General features: G+C 37.1%; 1 protein-coding gene across 3 annotated transcripts in view; it reads right to left on the bottom strand.

The window, feature by feature from the left end:
• The window catches only part of USH2A (usherin), a 383,112-nt gene that overhangs the window by 328,698 nt on the left and 27,644 nt on the right, over positions 1-26,770 (bottom strand). For all 3 annotated transcript variants that reach the window (XR_014850703.1, XM_085054819.1, XM_085054820.1), the window contains exons 4-7: positions 5,978-6,113; positions 4,747-4,810; positions 2,115-2,409; positions 686-870 (exon numbers count right to left, since the gene is read on the bottom strand). Coding sequence is in view for 2 of the 3 variants with exons in the window: in XM_085054819.1 (XP_084910945.1) it covers positions 686-870; positions 2,115-2,409; positions 4,747-4,810; positions 5,978-6,113 (680 nt within the window). In the remaining variant the exon portion in view is untranslated. The remainder of the gene's footprint in view (positions 1-685; positions 871-2,114; positions 2,410-4,746; positions 4,811-5,977; positions 6,114-26,770) is intronic.

The raw sequence follows: 26,770 nt of genomic DNA, 5'->3' as shown, positions 1-26,770 counted from the left end.
ATAACATATTGACTATCTATTATATATACTATAAACTATATTTATGAAACATTTCTATATTATATAGCTTTAAATTTTCACATATTAATTGACAGTAAAAGTGCTTGCAACATATATCTAAAAGGTAATAACCCTTCTTGCCCCCCTCCCCACATTTTATATTGGTTCTTGCTTAGAAAGATGAGAAAGCTTCAAGATACCATTTTCAACCAATTTCTTGCATGTGTTGCATTACTACTAGCAGGGTTGAATAATTGGCTTTTGTACTTCAGTTTGGCCTCAGAACAAGTTGCACTCCCAGAGATCAGAAGGTAGACTTTCACATTCACTAGACAGTTTACAACAGTGTTATATCAGTACCTTCCTCTCTTTGGCATTTCAGTGTTCTATAATTCCACTGACAATAGCCATCAAAACACAAATACAAAATTTCAAAACTCTACCTCAAAAATAGCAGAGGAATCAATTGCATCACACTCGTGACTAAACTCTGATAAAAATTACAGAAGACTTTTTGGCAACCTTGAGTCAAAAGGACATGGTTAGGATCTTTTATATATTCGGCAGTCCATAACAAATGAGTACCAAATTAAAAGATTGTGTCTCACTGGCACATAGAAATAAATTCTGCCAGGATGTTACCTGTTCAAAGCATCTATATTATGCAGATAATACCCACTCGTACCTATGCGTCTGGAGACAGTTGACAGAGTCTGGCTTTTCCAGAGATCCATTGTTCTCCATTCCAAAAATACTGCAATTTCTAGCAAAATATTGCCAGTCTTCCCATTTTAGATCATCTCTTTTTTTTCTTTCAATTTTTATTGCTTCAGGGTGTGGGCTAAAGAACTGCAGTATAATATAGAATACCTACAAGAAGATAACAAATTTATGAACTGATATTAATGGTTAAGTTGTAAAACATTGAGAATATAAACTTTTTTTATTTAACTATACAGTCTGCTTTACCACTCAAAAACACAAGAAGCCTTATGTCACCCCATATATTCCCAGCTAAAGCCAAAGAGAACCCTTTTTGTTAAACAAGCTCTTTGATCTCTCAGACATTATCACACAACTACTGAACTGTTGCATCAGAACTCCACTTCTTCTTGAAGATCGTTGGAAAATCCACTATAAAGTCAGGTCCATGATTTGTTAAGTAATGTTATTTTGGCAAAAATGAACGTTCTAACTTTTTGTTGCCAGATATTTGATGAGTTGTTTGTCTGATAACAGGTAATTGGTTTTTTTTAGAATTCTCTGGTTTTAGCTCAGAATCTCATCAAATACCTGTGTTGTTTTAAAGAGCACTGTCCTCAGCATACTTAAGTATGCTTAAGCAGATATGCGTGTATCAAGTAATCAAAATCCAAGAACTTCACATACATATGAAATTGCTTTTAACTAAAGGACAAATTTTTACACATGTAGCCCAAGCCTGTCACCATACACTTTCCTTTCTCACCATTAATTAAAAAAAAAAAAAAGTCAGCAAGAATACACAGAAATTTGGTGAACTCCCTATTGTGAATGCAGCCCCACTACAGATTTGCCCCTCCTTCCAAGACATCCTGACACTCTTCAACAGCCTAGTGGAGTATTAGGAGCAATATGACCTCTTCAATAACCAGGCCTGCTTATAATTTTCTCCTTCCATGTTCTTTGGGAGAAACACCTTCTAATAGGTCAGTGTGCTTTTGATATGTTAAATTTCATTTGTCTGTAGTCAGTTTTCTACCAGCAGGTACGAAACAAGCACCTTAAGTTTAAACAGAAATTAAAATTTAAGTTGAAATTTACAAAAGTGGAGTTAAAAGACAACAGTAAGATTCTAAATATTGGTGCCTTCACACAGGATATCTACTCTGGCTTATCTATTCTAGATTACTGCTCTTCACAACAGGCACCTCAAAAGAGAATGCCAAGAACCATAATACATTCTGTTGCCTTTTGCACTGTTATATGCCAACAAAGGAAGCTTTCTTCCTGGTCCTCCAAGAATAACATTTTAAAGCAGAAGTTTTGAATCTCCTCAAAACTGCAATACAATATCTACATATATATTTTTTTAGTTTTGATGTAATAAATGGCAAACGTTATCTTCCCATTACCTGATATTGTCCATTTTGTAAATCTATTGTGATTGAAACACCACGATCCAGGCCTGCAGTATTAGCAAACACAGATGAAATCCAGGTGGTCCCAATGTCATTATCGTTGATGTAGTACAGAGGATGGGCTTCTGCATCCAGCCTCAGCACCCTGTCGTTAGTGGTATCATCTGCACCATTAGGGATGCAGTACCTCTGTATCAAGGGGTGCACTCGGGGATGACTTCCAGGACAGCGGCACTCAGACTGGGTGTGAAGATGAGGGAACTTTCCAGAGAATACTTCCAAAATGTCTCTGTCACAGCATGGAGAATAGTAATTACATACATGACAAAACAGGACAAATGTCACTTTGTGTATCCTGGCTCACAGATTAAACAAAATTCAGTTTAATGTAGTAAAAGCCCTAAACTCCTGGTTTCAGCTCATAAAAATGGGACAATCAGCTAGGAATTAAGCCCCCACAAGGTCTCTATATTAACAGTGATAGAACAGTAGGTATGGTCAGAAAATATCTGTGAAGAACCACTCTGGAGCTGCTTTTATAGATCACACATATGGAGTTCTTCAGACACAAGGCACTGAAGGAAATGAGTTCTTTGGTGTGGTGTCCAAAGTTAGATAGGATGAATCCAGCCACAGATGCAAGGAGAAAAACTCTTAATATTTTATTGCAGCATCATGTCTGACTCCAATCAGCAGTCTAGACACTGTTCTTAAACACATCATAGTATCAACTAATTGCCTGTAACCTCAGGAAAGTTCAATGTTTGCACTCAAAATCCTCCAAAAAGACCAGCTTGAATAGTATTACACTGCACCTTAGAAAACCTGGATAGAAATATTTTCACTTTTGACTAATTATTAATACAAATGCCCACGTTTCTAGCTGTGATCAACCTAGTCATGTCAAATCTTTGAGACACTTCAGTTCCTTCTGACATCAGCAACTGAAATAGATACATAGGTAGGTAGGCAGGCAAGCAAGCAGATATATGAATGGCATGGACATGTCTTTGTCTGCTCACCTCTGGTGTAAAGGAAGGATTTTGTGAGTCTAGAAGATATGGAAATCTTAAATTTAAACCTTGTTACTTTTCCCATTTTCTTACTTTATCAGGAAGAACATAATTTTATTTGCTTATTAAGCAAATAAACACTTGCTAGCTGTCACTACAAATTCCACAGAACCCAGAGTTACAGGACTTTTTACACAGCCACAGCCTTATATTAATTCGTATGCAGGCAAGACTTTCCTTCACAGTTTATCCCAGACAAACATTTTGGACTAAGTTATTTGTTGATATAAAGCCAAATCTACAAAGACATCAGTAGGTCACAACAAACTGTAAAATACCTTAATTTTAAATTGTTAAACTTTATTCATTTCGCTCACTTAAATTGTAGCTCAAAAGATTTGACAAGCATTGCTCTGAGAAATACAACCAACATGGTTTTCATAAAACTTGGAATTCAGATTCACATTAATACTTCCAATTCACAGGAGCTCAGTTCATAATAATGTCCTGCAGACAGCTGAGTTCCGAGGAAACTGCTCTACATCTTATTGAAAGACTATCATTAAGTAGCCTGAAGGTCTGCAGTTCTGAGTGTCATTGTGTGCAGCCTCCCCAGAAGCACCACACAGACAAATAGGACCTGACTACTTCTGGCCAGCCTGAATTGACTGGATTAATCCAGCATGAGCTGGAAAACAAAGGTAGCATTTCTTTGTAATGTGCTAGGAAGGGAGGCTGGAGGGCAGCAGAAATTGCAGTGGCAACTGCAATTTGGCCTCTGGAACAGAGGAAGTCAAAGCAATTGCCCAGGGCTCTGTGGGCTGAGGTAGAGAAGTCATTGGTGGCTTATGGTGACAATCTCATCTAGAGTGCAAGGGACAATGGCACCTTGGGGCAGGGCTGTGTGCGTGGGGCGGGTGAGCACCGAGAATACCCGACATGGATACTACGGGGAAATGAAACCAGAGGAAAGGCACAGCTAAGCTCAGGCAGCCAAGATTCCAGCCACAGAGCCAGAGTGCTAACCAGCTGGAGTGCCTGTCCTCCTCATCTGCATCACTGGTATCTGAGTGGTCCAAACTGGACTAGTCCCCTGTGCTCCCCTCCTTGCCCCACAGTTTACACAGAGCTCTGAGGAAGCTTAGCAAGTCTTATCCACCAGGACTAAGCTTATCAGCACACACTATTATGTCAGAATTATGATGAGTAGATAACACCTAGACAGTTTATAAGCATTGAAATCTAGCAACTGAATCTACTCTCTGCAGAATATATACTAACTCAGGCTGTAGCAAGGACAACAATAACAAGGAGAGGACATATTTAGAGTGTTTTGTTTCACTACATATATACTACATACACCACTACATATATCAAGCCTACTTAAGCAACAGTTCAAAAGCAAAGCACATTAAACTGTTGAATTTATTTTAGCTCAAGGTTTTTTAGATTAAAGGTAATCTTTGAAATGAGGCTCAGAAAACTACATCATCATAAGCAATTATCTAAAGGAAACATCTGAAAAGCACTATACTTTGGGAAATAAGCATATTGTTATCTGCACTTTCTTCTCACAACACTCTTATTTTCTTAGAAAAATAAAAGTTCTTTACCTGTTTGTAAGTGCCACTGGGTAAAATCGAAAATCTTGCATTCTTCCAACAAATTGCTCTAGACCTAAGAAAATATACTATAAATAATCTATTGAGCAGAAGGCAGCTTTGCACTGCATGAGAGCACCTTTAATTCAGCCCTCAGAAATCTCTCTTGCACAATTACCCCTCCTGAATGAAACCATCTTGGACCTGGACAAAACTATAGAGGGCAGTGACTTAATTTTTTTGATAAAAAAGAATGATTTATAATAACTTTATAAGAACATTTTGTACCTATCTCTTTTCTGATTAGAGAGGTGGCACAGGGTTCGGCTCATTAGACAGAAGTAATGAGCCAGTCCATGTGCCACCTCTAATTAGAGAAGAGATACAGCAGGTACAACTGTACCTATCAATTTATACAATAAAGATAAAAAGCATTTTAAAATATTCCTTTCTTTTACATGATTATTAGCTATCCAGTATTCAGAATCAAAACCACAAAAAATACATTTCCAAATACAAGCTTTAAGAAATGGGGCATGGAACACTTTCTTGCCCAAAGCCACAATAAAGCTGTTTGTGTGACATATGTACGTAGGAGTTAACTTCAAATTGTGCATGTTCCTGAAGAGCAATAGTTAGTATTCTTACACCTGCAGAGCCAAGAATTGGTGAAAAGCAACAAAACATCCCCCACTGTTCTTCAATGATCATGTAATTATATAGTTCATATAAAACCCTAGATGCATATGAAGAATAAAACTCTCAGGCATTACCAGAGGCTGAAAGATTCTCATTCTGCTGTGGTTTACGTGAGTATTGACAGAACTGAAGAACATGGACAGTCAGAAACCTTCAGCTCTGTTCTGACTGCAGAGAGAATAGTCCAGTAGCCATGTACAATTCCATTCTCAAATAGTTCCATACATTTACTCAGAAAAGCTATGATCATAAATGAATGGAATATGTCACTTTACATACATGTTTTAGAGTATGTAGGAAAACCTACCTGTATGCAGGAACACATTGAATAAATTATGATCCTACAGGATTGTCTACCAAACATCTATCTTCCAGCCAATCTTTTGAGAAAGCTAATTGTACAATAGGAATTCTCTTCTGCAGTAACGTATTACTTCTCAGCATATACATAACATAAAATTACTCACTCACTTCTTTCAACCATATTATGCATATTTTATTTTGACTATTCCAGTGCATTCCACTAAAGTGCTTCACGATTTACCTGTGAAGCTTTGTCCAATTTGCAGAGTACCATCAGCATCGGTATCTGTAACTGTCCCCATAAGAGTCCTTGAATCAAAAGGTGTGTTATCATCTTCCCAGCCATTCAAGAAGAAACTAATTCGGCTGTGATGCACCTATAGAATCAATGTAAAGGGCAAACATATGCTTTATCATGCAATCACTTTGATTTCTCTCCATTTTGTGTCTATCACTGATTATCTGATAACATTACCTCAAGTGATTTCCTGTGTGTCTTTATTTTTGGTGCCTACTGAAAGCAGTTACCCTTTTTCCATTAATAGATCATCACTTAGATGCCAAGTATCAAATTTCCACAGGGGTTAAATCAAAGAAGGAACTACAGTACAGTGATCTGGTAGAGTTGGAGGGGAAGAGAGGAAATGAAGGGTGGGTGTGTTTCACAAGGTACAAGGCTGGTTACAGCTACATCACCACTTGGGGCCATGGGCACATGTTACAGCTGTCACAGCTCTTCTCATACATCACTTCAAACAGGCCTCAAGGGGCTGCACACCATGCTCAGGATAACCAGACACAGGCCTCTAACACCCCCCAAAACGCCTCCCCAACCCCAGCATGCTTCTTTCTACAAGGGCTGAAGGGAATGGTGTAGGAACTGCCTACATCTGCTTTACACCCACTGGGTAATTCCCTTACATCCAGGGAACCCTTGGCTAGGAATATGCACTCAGCCAGGACCCCAGGGTACTGTTTTCTGCAAGTGCTCCCTTCCCTGCCAATTCATTTTAAATCTGAGCTAACGTTCATAGAAATACTTTATGGCATTCTCCCAGCTCCACAAAGTCACAAGATGCTGAGCTTTTAAAGTTGGGTTGTTGGTTTTTTGTTTGTTTGTTTGGGGTTTTTTTGCATTAGAAATCCTTAGGTTTAGATTACCTAAAATTAGGAAATGTTTAATACCATGGGAGTGGCTTTCAGCCTTGCATTTTATGAAATTCAATATTCTCATTTAAAAAATCCAGGCCCACACAAAATGAAAATCAGAACTATTGTGCTTATATTCAGCTTCCCATTAATGAAGTTAATTACACAAACTAAGTTGAACTTATCTAAAACTTTTATTTCAGAAAGTGATTTATTTTCAAAAATGAAATTACTTGGATTTCAGCTTGCATAAAGCACAGGAGAACTTGATAGCTTTCAAATTTGAAACACCATTTTGTTGCTGTCAATTTATGGAGCATTATTTTCATTTTGCAGATATGGATGCCTGGTGAATGATGCCTATCAAGGCCAAATAAAACTAGAGTGCTTTAGCCCATCTTGATAGTCATGCTAATCAAAAGGAAATAAACCTGGAATAATTCTTTCCATAAGAACAATGTCTATGTGAGGGCATAGAAGGTTTACAAGACAGAATAATTTGTTGTAAAAAAAGGAAAGATAGAACTTATTTACCAGTTAACAAAATACCACATTGAAACCCACAACATAAGCACTCACAATACTATTCTGACAACAAAGTCTTTCAAATTTCAGACCAAGATAAACAGACACAATTATCTATAAATCTGAGCTGAGATGATCAGCATCAGTGCCCTGGGCAACATGAGTCTATCAGCATTTTAAGAAAGAAAACATGAAATAAGATGGAGGGGGTTGTTTGGCCTTTTATTTTTTTTTTGGCTTCACACAAAATTGTACAAATGAATTTTTCTTCCTTAAACTGTACTTTCAAACATACACATGCATGCTGAGCCTTATTGCCATTTCCAGATTCAGTCAGTATTTCCCAAATTTAGACAGGAAAATTTATTGCCCTTCCACTGATGGAAATTTGAAGGCTATTATCATAATTACTAAGCCTTGAGATTTGTTCAAAAAGTTATTGCATATGAGTTTCACCGCTCAAAATACATCTCTCCATTTTAAATTATCTTTTGCGTTGACACATCAATGACCTAAATACAACAGTTTTTTATTTAATTTTAATTCAAAGCCCTCTAAACATCTGATGCCCTATTTGCAAGAGCCTAAGTATACATATATATTGTGGTTACATTGCATTTTTTTCTGCATCACATTTTTTACAGCCTGTTACTGTCATTTGATGTTTGACTGTTATCATCATAAAAGATACAGGCTTTTCTACTTTGTTATTTGTAGCATTATCTCATGTTTTACAACATCTTTGCACAACATGCCTGCACATGAAATATAACTAGTGAAAAGTTCTCAGTGGTATTAATGCATAAAAAAGAATGTGGTTCCATCTCTACTGTCTTTACCCAGCCAAAAGCTGATGAACAGCCAATTTTCCTTTATCACATTAGCACAGCCATGAGGGAAACACATTTGTTCTAGTCAGCTACACTAAAGATACTATTACCAATCTAACATATACATGTTTTATATCAGCAGTATTCTCAGAGTATGAGGGAGCTAACAATATATTAACACTAGCATGACAGTTTATTTAAGAAAAGAAAATTGTCTCTGTAGAGGGACAGAAGTTAGAAATGTATGGCTAAAGCTCAGTGTCACTGGTCTAATAAAGGTAATAATTCTTAAGCTTTCTTTATAGCAGGTAACACTCCTGTGGCAGCTCTGTCATATCATTCAAATAAAAATGTTGCCTTTTACAAGTTTAAGAGTACCTTTATTTTTAGTCAGATATGAAGCATGTTTCCGCTTTCCTGTTTCCACTGTAAAACATTTGTAAGGGGAATTCAGAAATGGGCACACTCACCCCCATCAGATTCTTGCAAACTTATCATCTCAGGCATGGCTTTATAGGACCCATTTCTGCCTCCCCCTGTGGCTAGCAGAGTGCTCACCTCCATGCACCCCATACTAAATAAGGGGGTCTGTTCATGACTTAAGAGTGACAGAATTGGGCCCTAAGTGACCAGGTATTTTTACTTGTTGAAAATAGGTGACTAATGACAATTTTAAATCTCCCTCCCCCCTCCCCCACCACCAATCTCTTTGTATTAAATAGGATTTAGAATAGTTGGGTTTAATATAGCACATCCCCAAGGTAGCCCTAAGCACTTTACAATGCTGAATTGGGTATCAGTAGTGCAGTGACTGTGTAAGGCAAAGGCAGCAGTCATTATGCATTTGGCAGTAGCTCAATGTAATGATCCCCCTGCTGGTTATTAAAGGGGGTATGAATATCTGACATGGGAGGAAAATGTAGGAGGGAAACCATGTGTGGTATAAAAAATCCCAGCGGCTCTCCACTGCGGGAGGAGAGGAAGTCTCAAAGTTTGGTGTCAGTTTAGACTAAACTAAATAAGAAGGGCTGGCACCGAATTGGCTGTTTGATGTGGTTATTTAAGGTCTCCTGACCGTTAGCATTAAATTGCATACAATAGCACAGAACTAAAGAACACTTTCCCTCCTGACTAGGACAACAGGATTATTTTCCCAGTGTCCTTATTATTAATGTTCAGTAGGGATTTTCCCCAAGAGAGTAACAGGGCATGGGAAGGAAAGGTTGGCTTTGTGGTTGCACAGTGCTCAGAACCAGAAGCCTGGGACATCAGCACTCTAATCCCAGCTCTGAAACCACCTCACCCTCCTGTGCTTGCCCATCTGTCAGATACAGGAAATCACCTCTCAAGGAGGTGGCAAGGATTAGTTACTAAATACATTCTCTCTGAAACTACATCAGCCTCCGCCAACATAGAACCTAACACCAATTCTAAGCAATGGAAAATCCATTTGATGGTGAACTGAGGTGGTGAAAGATATCCATACTCTTTGCTCTAATGGCACTCTTGGTATGATCCAGAAGAGTTTCCAAGATGAGAGGTGCTGGGCCAAAGAGATGAGAGGGAAGTTCCTTCAGTGCATCCCAAATTAAGCTCTTATGGTTCTCCAGCACAAGCAAGTTGTGCATCAGAGACAGCAATACCAAATAAAATCACTTCTTACCAAGGAAAGCTTCCCTGCCCTACGGGTCACAGTATTGCAGAATCACAAAATCACAGACTGGGTAAGATTAGAAGGCACCACAGTGGATCATGTGGTCCAAACTCCCTGTTTAAGCAGGGTCATTCCAGAGAACATGGCATAAGATTGTGTTCATGCTATAGTTAATAAAATGAGATAGGTACAGAAAATGCATTACAACTTTATTTCTTACCTAAACATCTGTGCTCTTCAGATCCTACCCATGAAAACACAACAATTAAATTTAACATGAATTTTGCCACTTGGTTGTATGTCACGTAAACAAAAGCCAGGATTTTCATGCATTAAGTGCTAACAGAACTGCTAATTTCACTGTATTGCAGTAATCTGTGTGGCAAAAAAGAAACATCACAACCAAATACTCCACTGGAGAGCAGTTGCACTGGCTAAGGGACTGTGGCAAAAAGCAGAAGGTCCTTGAATGAAGAATACCATGGCTTTTTTCTTTTTTTTTTTCCCCCCAATAAGCCTTGTATTGTACTGATATCTAAAGGCATAATGCAAATTGGTATAATCAATGTATAAATAAATAGAGTATAATAGTTAAAAGTAGACAGTATAATCAGTATTGTAAAAATATGTAGTAGTACAATAAAAATTAACAATGTGTTAGCTTTTTTTTTTTAAGCCTAATATTCCTCATCATTAACGCAGAGGCAGAAGAGATTTTGATCTCAAGTAAAAGACACAGTTATACTGCCTCCACTTTTTTGAACTACAATGACACTTTCAAAGCCAAAGCCAATTTGGAGGAGTTCTGAGACTACAAAGTTTTGGCTGTCACATAATACACACATATTTATTACATTGCAATGTACATGTGTGATATCTGGCCCACTTAAGCAACATACGCTTTTTCTTCACACACATTAATCATCCTGTCATCAAAATGTCCTGTTACATATATATAAAGGCAACTTAGACAATTTTAGCCTCTTCCATGTAGAATTGAATTGCACCATTTCAGCCAAAATAAATGAAATTAACTGAACCTTTCTTCAGTGAACACTATGATCTTTTTGCATTAGTAAGACTTTTCCATTAGAAGTCAGTCCTAATATTAATACTACCCATATACCTCATGGAAAATGATTTCTAATAAATACGATAGGAAGAAGAGACATAGAAAAAGCCTTTCTATTCCATAAAAAAAAAATCCTTAAGAATCCCTAAATGTATCACAGGAGAGCTGAAGATCACTAACCAGAGATCAAAGCTTCACTGCACTAAATGACACACAACCAACATATGCAGTGGTCTCATCCCCAAATATTTTAATTTGTAATTAGTATATGCTTCAAAGACATCTGTTTTTCAGTTAGTACAACCTCTCCCTTTATATTATCTTTCCTATTCCAATATTTATTGGCATGGGAAAGATTTATTAAAATATTGCAGATAAATTAAATGGAGCTATTTCTACACAACATTAATCTCTTCTGTTGGTTGAATATACTTTTTTTTACTCTTATTCATCATAGCTTCTAGAAAACATAAAATACAGTTTAATTGTAACATTTCCTTCCATTATCTTTTGTTCTAATAACTAGATCACAGCGTCTGGCAAGACAGACAAACCAGAAGGATTTCTTCCCAGATTTGCAGGCCATAACTGAGGAGTTCCACAACAGAGAGAACTCTGGCACCAAAAATGAAAGAAAAACAAATCTTTTCCAGTTATTTAAGCCAACAAACCCTGGCCTACTTAGTTTTCCAGCCAATTTAGTGATGGCAAGCACTTGAGCTGCAACTTCAGCTCTTACAGCTATTCAGACCATCACACAAAGTCTCAGATGGCAGGGGCAGGACTGACTGACACAGATAAAACAAGGACCAAAAAAGCACCCTCCAACAGCAGGAAATGATTACATTCCAGTACATGGAATGGACACCACTGTTTTCAAATAAGATGGAAAAGGATCAGCTCAGGGATCTATGGTATATACCTGACAGTGAACAAGATTATTCCAAAAATCAGATGTTTGCATACCAAAATTAAAAAAAAAAAACCAACGTAATTTTTAAGTTAAAAATGCAAATTTAGCTAGCTAGCTTGCAAATGCAAGTTAAATTTAAAAATGTAATACAAACTAAAACACAATGTCAGTTTCCCAAATACAAGAAAAAAGCAAACTGTCCTCCAGATAAAAGAACAAAAAATAAGGTGTAAGAAAACTCAGACAAGTCTGTTTTCATTTTCCTTAAAATAAGCCCTATTTGAACAGCAAGTAGTTACTCAGAATTATAAATAATTATTATAAAGAAGGTGATACAAAATATGAAGAATTTTAAAGTATTTTATGAGAAGCAATTAGGTAGCTATACAATTTACCTGTAAGGCATTAAGAAAAAAGAAAAAAAAAGTTAAATTTATTTTCCAAATCAGCAAGACAGCAGAAATGACCCCTCCCTTTACTTGCCTTAAAAACTAAAGCAACTCCTGAATCAATAAAGTTACAAAGGCTCTACAGAGATGTAAATTAAAGCAGAAGTTAGCATAAATTATTTGCTTAATCACTCAGAAATAACAAGAAATCAGAAATTATGAGAAATCAGGAGGAGCTGCAACTCATCCAGCTCAAAAATTACTACACAACACAGCGTTACAATTGCTTACTGTCTCTTAATTTGGTATGATTCTTATAAAAATTGCCAGCTAAACAAAATTTGCTATCTGTTCCAATAACCGAGATTCAGAAAATCTTTTTTCCTTTTAAATGTATTGCAGATTTGTTGCATCAGGAACTTTCTCAATGAGTTCATTCTATAGAAACAGACAGTGTATTAACACATTTTCTCCCAAGGTGAGAAAACAGATTAAGGTTATGACCAAAATGACAGGCCTGTGGCTTCCTTGAATACTTTAATAGAGTCAACAAATCAACAGTGGTCACTGATGACAACAGAGGAAAGAAGACAATAGATGGAAGGAAGGGAATTAGTGATGCTGCTATAATGGTCTAATCAGAAACTTGAGCATAAAAATCTTTTTCACCTTCAACCTGTCTAAATATGCTCTTTTTGCCTGCTCATATAAAGATATACAGCATATTCTGCCACTGGGGGACATGTGGGTTCACATATTTCCTCTGCAAAAGCAGGTGTGAAGCAGAAGCGTAACAGTTAATAAAAGCAAAAGTAAAGAGCTTATGCATATCAAAGAGATGAGACACACATAGGTATGTATTTCAGTATTTTCTTGCATAATTGCAAATCTTGCTGAAGCTGCAATTACAAAGGCTTCCAGACAGCTTTAATATTTCATAAATGAATTTCTGTAAAGAGGAAAGGTCAGTGATATGGATTTAAGCAACAGAATTTGGGGGAAAAACCAGGATGAAACAAGCATGAATCTAAGTTTTCAGCTGTCGTTTAAATGGAGCTAGTGACCAAAAACCACAATGCAACATTTTACATATATTTTAAAATCTGAGCACCCCTAAACTGATGAATCAGAAATGGCAGATAACTTTCTGCCACAATTCTACACCTTTCCTCACAGAATAAATTGCAAGATTTACACACCTTGAACATTAATTTTAAAGGCTCCTTCAGTAGCCCCCATTTCTGCCTTATTCTCATTTTGCCTTATTTTCCTAATTTTTATTTCCTTTTTTTAATCTACTATATTTACATTTAACTTAAAAAAAAATTTAAAAAGGAAAACCAACAGCAATAAAAAACCCAAACAATGTGATAAATGTAGTAAATAGAGGTAGGAGCAGATTCTATGTCTGCAAGCACTATTTTTCTCTAACATTAATAAAAACAGGGAACAAAATAGTTCAGCCTGGGAAGGGGAAGGCACTGATCTCTTCTCTCTGGTGACCAGTGACAGGACCTGAGAGAATGGCATGAAGCTGTGTCACGGGAGGTTTAAGCCAGACACTGGGAAAAGGTTCCTCACTAGAGGGTGGCTGGGCACTGAACAGGCTCCCCAGGGCAGTGGTCACAGCACCAGCCTGACAGAGCTCAAGAAGCCTTAGGACAACACTCTCAGGCACATGGTGTGACTCTTGGGGATGTCCTGGGCAGGGCAAATTCCTACTCCAAACCCTTCATATAATCTATCAGCCACCTTATGACTGCTTTAGAAAACAAGAGGTTTCCACAGTTTAACCTCCGCATATGAGTCAGGATTCCACGTCACACCCAACCACCTCCTACTCCACACATCACTCACCAGCACTAGTACAGAACCTGCTCCTACAGTCTTGTATTGCTTAGCTCTCCTTACAAAGTACCTAATGCAGCTTAACCCAAATTTAAAACCTCAGCTGAACAGATAATTCAAGAACAAGAACTATCGCATTATTGCTAGAGATGTTTGGGAAGATGTTTTACATCAACGTCTTCTGTGGCCTTTTTTTTTATTTTTCCCTGTCTCAGACACAAAGCTTACAGCCTTTAAAATAAAGAGTTAATTTTTTTCTGTTTTGTGCTTTGCATTTTAATTTTTTTTTTAATCTGGAATGAAAATTGAGACAACACAGAGGGAACTTGGCAGATCTAAAGCTTGGCAAGAGATAATGAATTTATGTAGCAAACATATGAGAACAAGGATATGTCAGGAGGAATTTGTCTATGAACTTGTTCTCAAACAGACCAAAAAAGATGCTAATAACCATGTTAATAGGAGCAGGGGGGTTGTGGGAGGCAGGGCTGTGGAAACTAAAGAATAATATCCAAGAGGACAAGCCAGCTCAGATAATTTATCTGCATAACACTTGACAGACAAATGGCACCTTCTGTACCAGCAAAAGAACTGCCTGACAAATTTGCCAGTGAGGTTGGTGCTGCTCCAGCTACAACCCTGTCACAGTTTCAAATCTTCAGTGCTGTTTTTAGTTTGTTTGCCCAATATCTTATAGCAAATGCAAAAGCTACACATGTAATAAAATCAATTTTCTCTTCTATTTTTAAATGACTAGTTCACATTGCTAAATTCCTGTTTCCATATTCAAACCCTATCCTACCTTCACATGGCAAAAAAAATTAAGTTTGAGCTGTAAGAACACCATGTCCCCAAGAAAACCCAAATTCACCCCCCAGTATTTCAAGCCTTTGAAGCAACTTAGCTGCAAGTCTGAAGGAAAAGAAGGTGATAGAGGCAAGGTGCAACCCTGGCTTCTATGGAGGCTTCAATGCAATGCTTTTCAGACGTCTCTGGTTCTCAGGACAAACAGCATTTTACAGGAAGAAAACAAAGAGGGCTTGGGGCTTTTCATTGCCACCAGTAACATAAGTAAAATCATGGTCAGGAACTTTATTATGACCATTTCCAAAAGAAAGTGCTTAAGTTACCATCCATGGTTGGGGGATATTCCTTTACTTTCAATCATTCTGTAATTTTTAGAAGGAAGAACTGCCAACATTGTTCTAGGCCAAGATTCATTATCTAACTCTTGCCAAAACTATGAAGTCACCTCTGTCCTCTCACCAGAACATGTCAGTCTAGCTGAAATAAGCAACTACAAACATCTTAATTTAAGTATTTTAATATAGGTTCATTCATATCAAGCTGCAACCCTATTCTTCACTGAGAGAAGGAAGTAAAAAATATCTCCCTTTTAGAACCTCCTTAAGCTCTATAGGAAAATCACCTTTGCCTTTAGGAACAGAAACTGAAGTTGTGAGCGAATGGAAACTGTATGCACAAGGTATTTGGTGCTAAATCATTCATTTTTTCTTTGAAATCAGGAGGCTCAGGATGCTGCTTTAAGCTGCCTAGGAACCTACACAGGGAAATGGTTTGAAATAATTGAAACTTTTGATTCTTTAGTATGTTCTGAATGAAGTTTCAATGTAAGTAATTTCACCACAAACAGGATCAACTAACCGATTTAAGGATTTAAACTATTTTAACCCAGACTATTTTAGAACTGTTATGAGAAATGACAAGGAAAGATGCCTTTTTTTACAAAATTTATAGGGGATGCTAACACACATCAGTGTTTGATGACACTGTGCACAATCTTGTTGCAGAATCCAGAGGATTTTAACTTTCACTAGCATAATAGGGTAAGAACACCCGTGCTGACTATTTCCCTGCAGGCCAGAAAACTGATAGAATACTAGAAAAACATTCCAAAAAGAATAATACTTTTTCATCTTTCCTTATATCCTCTACCTTTTTTTTTTTTCTTATCCTCTTGTTGTTAGACTTTGACAGATACTTTTCCAGAAGTTCCTGATTAAAAAAAAATCCTTGATTAGATAGCTTTTGAAATTAAAACTGCCTAAATGGGAAAAAACCACCATTTATTAAATACTGAAATTGACTCATCACAACATTCTGTCCAGAGATAACAAGTGGAGTGACTAGTACTTCAGCTGTGAATTTATTTAAATGTAGACATACACATGCAGTATTAGGAAGGCAAAAACAGGATATGAAATAAACATAAGGCATCAGCTCTAAGCTCACTGTCAAGAATATACCAAGGCTTCTAACCACAGAGTTCAGCTGAAGGTAACTATCTGTCAAATGTAATCTGTGCAAGTGAATATGCTTAAGCTGGTGCTATGAATCAACCAAAATTGCTCTGGTCTTATTGACATTCAATTGCAAGAAGTTGCAGCTCATCCAGTCCAATAGACATCTGACAACACCAAGAGTGCTTCAGTGACAGAAAGCTTTAAATATAGATGCAACTATCATCACAATACACATGGAACTAAACTTTATGATCCCTCACACCATCTTCAGAAACAGGTCATCAGCTGGATGCCATAAGACCACATGGTCATCCTCTCTGCCTGTTGCCAATTTCTGCAGTTAACAAATCACTGCAATTTAAAAAAGGAAAAAGAGGATAGAGACTGACTGACAGGAAAAGACCACTCAATCTTCCACCAGTGCCCCGTTAAATCTCTCTCCAAAATCCACTTCTGCCATTATAATCTTTGTCCACCTTTTAAAACTAAAATGCCAGATCAAAATTTGTTCAGACTGTTTGTGTTAGTTAAGGGCCAGGTCTTCAGCTGCCTACAAACTGCCTTCAGCTTCAGCAATGTCATTTTACACCTGCCCAGATTCAGACCTCAAATATGTTAAATTTACTTTTTTCCTTACATCTGTTCTTTACACCTTGAAACAAGATGTCTTAAAGATAACATGTTTATGTGGGAGGTTGGACAATAAAGCAACTTGCATAATGGGTCCCAAAAGAAGACACAATTTCTGTCCTAAGTTTGCACAGAAGAAAGGAATACCACCTGCAACCATGTTTGTGCTTGTTCCACTTTTGTCTCTCAGAGAAATCCTGCCATTTCAGCAGATGTTCCAGAAGAGCAGAGTGTGTTTTTCTAAAAATTTTCATACATCCACACTATCTACACGAGTTGTTACATACCCTTGCTTGCCCTCCCCAGCTACAGCTTCTCTTGCTACACAGTGAACTTAAATCATCCCAAATTCACAAACAGATAAAAGGAGTTGGGAAAGAAAAAATTATGTCTACTATATACAGATAAAAGAATTTGGGAAAGAAAATATATGTCTATTATATATAGTTATATGTTTAAGGGAATGCGCAGTGTTTTTGGGGAGAAGAGGGGAGAAAGACTCATGCCCATGTTATGAGCACTCTGAACAGTTATGCCCACACTTTGAGAAACCCAGTGAGAAAAAAACAAGAGACTTGAGGAAGAAACCTCATCAGGGGACCACAGCGACAGAACTATCTTAAAACAGAAGGGCTGGAGAAGATAAAGGGACAGTAGAAGAAATGGTAAAGAACAGCGAAGGGGAAGGAAAAAGCATAAGGTCGGGAGGGGCAAGTTGTCTCTTTGCCTTTCCTTCTTTTGCCTCAGGCCCATATCGGCCTTTCTTTTTCTTGACTTAACTGGGATGAATTTTAATTGCAGCCTCTCTACGTGTTTTATACACTATGTACTCTCTACTTGTGTGGAGTGGATTTCCCATTCATCACAGGATTGCAGGCAAAAACCCCAGGAGCATTTTGCTTTCCTTCAAAGTTAGCTTTGCTAAAATCAATAACTTTAGGGCTGCTTCCTCCATCTAGCCCAAACCCCCACCCCACAACCATTTCAAATTTCATGATTTTTGATAATTTGATTTTGTTTCTTGTCTCCACATACAGATTTATATTTACAGTCCTTCCTTAACTGTGACAATATTCTACACTGTTTCATTAATAGTATAAATGCAACAACCTTAGAGAACCATGCTCTCATTTCTAGTTTTAACACAGTCAATATCATAACTGATCTCTAACAATCTCTCTCCCTACTGTCTCCTCATCTCAATACACCAGCATTCTTCAAATCAAAGTTCTAGCTTTTTTAGGGACCATTGTATGTCTTAAATACTTTTATGGTTGGGGCTTTTTTTCCTGACCACTAGCAAGTCTAGCACAACAGCCAAGAATCTCAACTACATTAAACTGTCCTTAGCTTGCATGCAAACCACTGAACTTAGTTAAAAAAAAAAGTAGTCAAAAAAATAAAATATGGAGCAGGTGAGAGCAGGAGTGTTTCCTACTGCAAACGGAGTATCATCCCTCAGCAATATTGTTACATCTCTTTCAGCCTAATATTAGCTCTGCCTTCACTGAAACTGTGTATCTTGGCATTTTAAATCCCCCTTCATTTTCCTGGTTGTCTCTCTTATTCCAATAATATCTTTCTTATCCTTGAAAACATGTCACTCCCATTCAGCAGTCTTATTACATATGCTCCTAGCATTTGTATAAAAGATATTTAGCTTTTCTCTTTGCCCTCCTTTACTTTTCTTTTTCACTATCTCCTACAATGTTAATCCCTTCTCAGTGGGAAATGGTTTTCCTTCAATCCAAATCTTTCTTTTCGTGCATAGATCCACTAGTTCAGCTTGAATTCCCTGAAGAACAACATAATTTTTTTTTTTTAAAGGGGGGGTGTAAGGGGAAAAGAACCCTGGAATGCTCCTGAAGCAATTAACTCTGTTCAAGAATAAGCCATGTATTAATATAAATTTATAAATTTGACCCTAATCAAAATAAAAAAGTGACTGGAATGCAGACTGATCCATAAAGCAATTTACAAGCTTAAGAGAAACTAATAGCTATTTCATGAACAAAGCCTTCAAGATGCAAAAATGCAAGTGACAGCAAGCAGAAGGATCCACACAAGAAACATACATGTTGTTCATTTTTTAGATGGGGTAATTTTAGTAGTGTATTAAAAACTGAGTGATGTAACCCATACTCAATTATCTGATAAACCAGGCTGAAGACAAAGAAAGATCAATGTGAAAAGAGGCAGCTTTTGAAATGGTCTGTATTTTTAAAGAATCAGTATTTTAAAAAGTAAACACTGCTTTAAAATAAACAGTTGAATCAGAGATTAGTGATCCTTTTGCACAGAGTAATCATTTCAATTTTAGATTGGCAATTTTCACTTAATCTTTTGTTGACCAGTACTTGGAAAGTATTTCAGTAGCATGAAGTAGTATTAAAATGGTTAATTACTGCTATGCCACTTTCTACCCCAGCCAGCACTGCACCAGTGAAAATATTCTGTATTGCTCAGTAAAGCTGTGTCAATCTATTACTGATGCCTCAGGACAGAGCAAACACATCAGGTCAGGGGAGTGGCAGAGAGAAGCCAAGAGCTCAAAATTGCAAATACAGATTCTGTTAGAAACTAAAGTAATTAACAAATAAGCTTCGCTACAACTACTATTTTAACCACTGATCAAATGCTATCAATTTTATATGGACAGCTTTAACAAGTGACACCTATGCTGTAAATGAGTTTCAAACAAAAAAACATGAGAGGATCCTAGTCATCAGATCTGACAATGCATGGAGAACAATTGCTTTCTTGCTGCATAATGACTCTATTTTCCCCAAGTCACAGAACAAATCAGATCCAACATACAATGATCACTACAGTAGCATGAAAGGAGACAAGTGTTAAGGATTCAACAAACTGCTTTTTAGTAGCTAAAACAGTTACATAGACTTGCCACAATTAATTGAAACAAAAGGTCAGAAAGTACATTTTAGATAATCTCATAACAATGCCCTTTTTCTTTCTTCCCCCTCCATTTAAAATACAGCAAAACCACTGATTCAGAATTTTCACGAACTACTTGTAATCACGTAAATTAGGGATGAGATGTGGATGTCAAATGAAATGTCCCTTCTGAATAAAGTCTCTGTGCTTCACTAGTCAAAGAATAAGCAGATACCCACACAAATGAGGGGAGCTGTTACTAATATACAATTATTAACCCTGCATTACACTATCAGCTTCATATTAAATTCTAGTCTTTTAAACTGATTTATATCTGAAGATTTTGCACCATTTTACACCACTCAGTATTACGACTCCTCAGCCATTCCCAAATTTAATGCAAGAATACACTGGTTCTACAAAACAGAGCTGAACAGCTCTGCTGGGACTGAAAAGTTGAAAATCCATTCCTCTGTCTTTTTTGGGGGATGATTTACATAAGAAGAAAGCAATTATTCTTGCCCTCTGAATGCCTTGCCACAAAAAGTTCCATGTATCCAGTTAAGGGATTTCTGCAAATAAAGTCTCATCTTTTCTTTCAAGGCTTAGTTTCTTTTCATGGTCAAGGAGCCACAAAATTCTGTCTTTGATTCTTTTCATATTCCTCCCCATAACCTTACTTCAGGCCTTTCCCTCCTCCTCTGTGCCCTGCTTTCTTCCCTCCATCACAAAGTCCTTTAGAAATGGTCATTCAACTACTCCTTTGTACTGTAACTCTCCAACACTCTTTTTGATGGCAATTCACTGTAAGCTCCAATTTTCATTTTTCATAATAACTGCTTTTCTCCAGAGCTACTAAGCATCTTACCAGCCAAGCTTTGCCATAGATCCAAACTGTGCTGTTAACTGAACACAGACCAAAATGGACTTGGAGGACAGTGTTTTGGTAGCTTATTGTTGGTAGTTTATTTTTGGAAAAAGATAAATGAAATAGCTTATGCAGCAGCTGCCTCAAAGACATTTTGCTAGAGAGGGGTCAGGAGATGACCAGGGGAAGCTGCTTATGAAGCTCACAGTGATGTCCTGCACACTTTACAGTACAGCCCTTGAGTCAAGGCACAGAAAACTGGGGAGATTACTGAACAACAATATATATGAGGCTGTCAAAAAACATAATTCAAGGAAGAGGATAGAGGTCCTTCAAAAAGAATTAAATGTAGCCAGAAGTCCAGCAGAAGAGTGGAAATGCAACCTGTTACATGCATAATTACATGACTTACAGACAAGAGGTACATACATAAGGCACAAGTAAGTAGCAACTTGAGGAAACTTATCTAGTATCAAGACTCCAGCAGGCCACCTAGAGAAGCTCAGAAAGATGACAGACTTTTTCTTTTGACCAGTCTACAAAAGTTTCATGGGACATGGTCATCAAACTGGAAGAGAAAGGTACATATATCTCTGAGTACTGCAGATAAAACTTCAAGGGTAAGAATTTCAAAGGAAAGAAACAGAAGTCTGAAGTTCTGAAATGTCAGATTAGGAGCAATATTGATGGTTTATTCTATGCTGCCACTGAATATCACAAGATGACTTGCTTAGAGGTGTAACGAGGATGAACCTCACAAGACAGACAGACCATCAACAATCAGAGTCAACAGCAAGGATGTACCTAAATAGCACCAGCAAGGAGAGAGGTGTGCGAGGAAAGTATTTTGGCTTTTATTCAGGAGGCAGAAGATAAAAGCCAGTGCCATTCTTTGAAATGCTGCCAGTATCACAAAGGGTCAGACAAGCAAGGCTGCATGACTCTGCACACAAACAGTGCTTGGAAGAAGGGATTTAGGTCAATTTCAAATTGAGATTCTTCTCTAGAACGGATAGAATCAAAGGAGGGTCAGCTGCTCCTATACCCAAATAGAGCCAGTTTATTTGTATATCAAATTGGGAAAGAAACAAGAATTTGGGGGAAAAAAAAATCAAGTATCTAAACCAGAAATGTCCTAATTAAGCATGCACACAGACTGTAAATTATGACAAAGTATGTCTATCTGTGAAATCTAAACCCCAAGATGTTTGAACCTGAATGTCAGGAATTACAAAAATCACACCACTGAAAATGTGTTGCTATGCCTTAAAGAAAGCTCAAATTTTGATAAAGTAAATTAGCTAACTGTATTAAAACATATTAGAGTAGCTGGTATTCCAGCCCTTTTTTTGTTTTTGTTTTTTTTTAATAAAAAGATCATCTTCAGATTCAATGGAAGATCAGAAAAGAAGCAGAAACAAAAAAAACCCTCTGACCTATTGTCAATTAACCCTACACAGAGCAAAGAACAATGTGGAAATTAAAATTATAGACATGATGCATGACCAGGTCTTGGACCATTTCTTCTGAGAATCCATCAGATCAAGTCTGTAGTGGATGAATTGGTTGGAAAAGCACATGGATTAATACTGTACACTAGAAAAGCCAACATGGCTTTTGTGGAAGGAAATCAAGATCCAGTTTGAATTCTTTAAAGATGCACTTTTTTGTGCATCTTTATATTGGTCAGTGGAGAAGAACTGACCAATATAATACCCTGGCTTTCTATCAAGGTTTCAAACTTGGGAGAGATTAAATGGTCACATTTCACAGAGACAGTAGTTTATCACCAGGTAACTCTCTGCTACTTAACATTTTGTACAGGCATGAAAACAATGGTTCATGAGGAAAAAAGACGGATTGAATACATGCAGACAAAAGAAGTCAAAGTTACTTCAGAGTTACAAAGGATCTCAAAATTGTTAAGGAACAGGCAGTAAAGTATCAGACTAAATGTCTTCTTAACCTCAAGGTAGAAGATGAGAAAAATACTCTTATCCATGTAAACACAACACTAAATTCCGAACTATCACTGCTTCAAGTGGTCTTGGAGTTACTGAAGAGATTCCCTCACTAATGAGCAAAGAGGAAACATTCCTCACAGGCAAAAAAAAATAAAAATAAGCCCACAGAAGTTTATTGTTTAGAAATTTATGGTGCAAAGTCTCTGGGATAACAAGTGGAGTTCTGTCCCTTGCATCCCCAAATAACTCCAAAAGTTTCAGAAAAGATCAATGAGAATGAACAAACTGCAGAATGGCTTCAATATAATGAGAAGTCTCATTTATAAATGATTTTAACATGTGATCAAGTTCTATAACCAAAATACCAAATAGCATGAGAATGATAAAGGGAAAGAAACTGGCAAAAAGAAGTTGTCAGACAGCAGATTTATAATAAAGAATACTTTCATATAGCCATAATTACATATGAAGAACTCATTGCTACAGGAGTCCAATGCCAAAATATAAATTATATATATGCCAATATATAAATGATAAGAAAAATAAGACTAATAAGCTAAAAACAGATCAGTCAGTGACTATTCAAGACAGTCTGGTTTAAGAACCTTCAAAAACCAGTGATTGTCAGAAAATAAATCAGTGATACATCTAAAAGAAAGCTGTTCCTATTCATCTACTCTTCTTTTGTACTCCAAGACAGGCTATCTAGACAGCTATCAAACTGACAGAGCAGTCCTTAAATTATGCAAAAATTAGAGCATTATTGAGCCACAGCACTGGAATGAGATGCATGGACAGGAGAAGTTCCTCCCCCTCTTCCATCCCAGAACTTTCTACTTTCCAGACAAGTTGATAAATTGTTCAGAGCCAGGAAACATTCTTTGCTTCCATGAGAAAATGAAATACATGAAGTCTTACCACAAGATTCCACTTCTGGACTGAAACCAGCAGACACAGATTTTGCACTGTACAAGACCTACACATGCAGTTTGTATCACCCTCCATTTGCTGCACGCACTGATGTTAACACAAGATATAAGGCAGAGTTCACACATAAATAATGGAGGCTGCACAAAGGACAACCTCAAAGTTTCATCTTCCATTTCTTGATCAGACTTCTGATTTATGTCTGTCTTTAAGCTACAGAAACCTGAACTAAATCTAGTAATTACTTTTAAAAAGACCAAACCACAAACAAAAAAACAACAAAAAAACCCAACCAAAAAACCCAAACAAACAAACAAAACCAAGAAAAACAAAGAAAAACAAAAAAAACCCCACCAACCAAACAAAAACAATCACCAAAAAAAAAAAAAAAACCAAACAGGTAAAGCAAGAGGCAAGAGCTGATCTATTTGGCTGTACTCATGAAGTGTTTAGACTCATCAAAAAAGTTTCAAGTATCTTGTGAAAACATTTACTTAGCAACTGGCACAGCATAAAACGGACAATTGTTCAATATTTCTGATCCATCTTTACCAGCAAAGACGTTGGAATCAGTTGCCAGTTTTCTGCTCACACACTGTATGTGCCAAGAACTACCTGCTGGAGAACCTTCTGCCCACATTGCAAATGGAGTGCTCTAAATAGTGATACTCCACTCTAAAACTTCAAGCTTGGTCTCCCCGAAAAGCAATCAAATTGAAGCATATCAGTAGGACTCTTCAGTAAAACAAGACTCAAAATAGGCAGAAGGTACACCTGTACCAGCAAGAATTCTTCCCATACACAAAAGTGACAATGTAGACGCACCCAACAAGTCTCATCTTAAGTGTTGTATTCCAACAGCTACAGCTAGGACAAGGAGAAACTTCCAACTTCTCAAAGATTCTCCCCACACAACTCAAGGGCACATGAAACTACAAGTGAGAGAGAAATCATACAGCTGCAGAACTGTGACCAAAGTTATACCAAGCCATGCATATCTGGGAACCCACTCAAAGCAAGAACCACAGTAGGACCTCTGGATGCAGGAAAAAATGGTTTTACTAATACCAAAGAACACATAGGCTGCATGTCCAGCAGCAGTACCTGAATGGCCTGCAATGTAGCAGAATAGATGATGAAGCATCTCTATGCTCATTGTGTCTGAACAGTTCTCTAAACAGACTCTCCAATACATGACAGACTGTAACATGTGTTTTATTTCCACTGTCTGGTGGGAGCAGAGCACCAGCCATATGGGTGGACTGCATCCTCCTAAATATTTTCAACACACAATTGCAATTAATAGACAAGAAGCTCCCAAATGCAGAATTCATGAAAACTCTCCACTCCCTTCCTGGACCTGAAAAACTACTCCTAATAGATAGTAAGTGATGACTTCAAAGAGGATCAAAGTGGTTTGTTAAATCAAAATGCTTTCTTGCTTTCTCATACCCTTATTAAATTTAGGGACTATACAGTTTAGAACACCCCGTATTTAGTAATACATACACAGAGAGTGCATAGAATAAATGTTTGCCTCCCTGCTTTCAAGTCTCAGGTTCTTTGCTTATAAAATAAATTGTAAAGTATTCAAAAACTCATGCAGAAAATAAAAGGATTTCACAAATTGGAAAGGACAAGTTTTCTCTTGATAGTCAAACAGTTATGATGTAAAGCGGTCTCATTAAATCATAAGTACTTTAACCTTTTCTTGAAAGAACTGGAAGATTTAAAGATTTATAAAGAAATTTTGCCTAAACTAGGAAATGACTCATATTTGACATGTATTGAAATGATAATGCTGATTTCAATAGGCACTCTAAGAGCATTTTCTTCCCAGGAGAGTAATTCAGTCACGGTTACCTCCCCGCATTTAGATTTTAAACTTACTTTCCAAAGCTTTTAATGTGCTACAGTCTGCCAAAACATGGCAGAGTTACATAGATATGATCAGGCAAAATAAAGGAGAGTAAAAAGACTATTTTTATAATTGCAGACACTAAATATGAAACAAAAACATCAATCTGACATGTTCTCAAAGAATCTCCTGTTTCAGCAGCCTCGTCTGTATCTGCAAATTCATGTTTAAATTCCACCCTTCTTAATTGGTTAAATAAATTCTGAAGTATCAAAGGGAAAGTGAAAGACTCTCAACAGTAAAACTGAAAATGAAAATACACAATGGTGCTGCTATTATTAAGTGGCATAAATCTGATATTGGTTTCACTTTGCAAAGATAATATGGTTAACAACTGGCCTTAATTATGCATTGCTATGCTCAATTTATTCATTTAAAAGTTAAGATTTAAAGATGCAAATTTTTCTAAGGTTTCACTTCAGTGCATATCAGATTCTTTTAAGCTAAGGTTATGTATCTTTTACTCCAGTGTGTACCTTCAGAATTTTTGCTAATGTGTACCTAAAAATATACAGAGAAAAATATCATTAAATCAAGATCAAACACACAGAAAGGCCATAAAACTTTCAGAAGCCTGGGTGACTTGATCCTCACCAACTGAAATCAACTAGAATTGCAAAAAATTTTCTGAGGAATTTTAAGCAATTACCGCTTATTTTATGCCAGTTGCCCTAGTCTTTTTGGTCATGCCATTCTTCCTGTATGACATCTTACTGTTCCTCTTTCTATGTCTCTTACCAACTAGTATTATTAGTACACTCTTAATACTTCTGCCAAGATCATTAACAGAAATATAGCACAAGGCTGGTCTAAAGACTGATTCTCAAGCAATTCAATTGGTTTTTCACCTCCCCCCTCCCCAGGATTATAAGCAAGTTCCTTTGAGCAGTATCTATTGCCAGCCCTTCCCATGAGCATTCCCTTTGACCCTACAACTTCTCATAGGTTGTCACATCAATGCTAAACTGAACTCCAGATAGAGGAAATCTGACACATTTACTTTGCCTGAAAATCAGCTTTCTCATCAAAAAAAAGCTAAGAGGTTAGACAGTGATGAGCTATCTATAGTAAATCCATGCTGCATTTTATCCCCTTTTTCATTTAGCTCCACATCTTTATCTATTTCTTCAAAGATCTTTTCTAAATCCTTATACGCCACTGCGTCAAGACAAATAGGTCTGCATTGCC

Source organism: Lichenostomus cassidix, chromosome 3 (assembly GCF_008360975.1).
Source record: "Lichenostomus cassidix isolate B80296 chromosome 3, HeHo_3.0, whole genome shotgun sequence".
Lineage (NCBI taxonomy): Eukaryota > Metazoa > Chordata > Aves > Passeriformes > Meliphagidae > Lichenostomus > Lichenostomus cassidix.
Note: the sequence above shows the minus strand (reverse complement) of the source record. Positions and strands in the feature narration are given on the sequence as shown.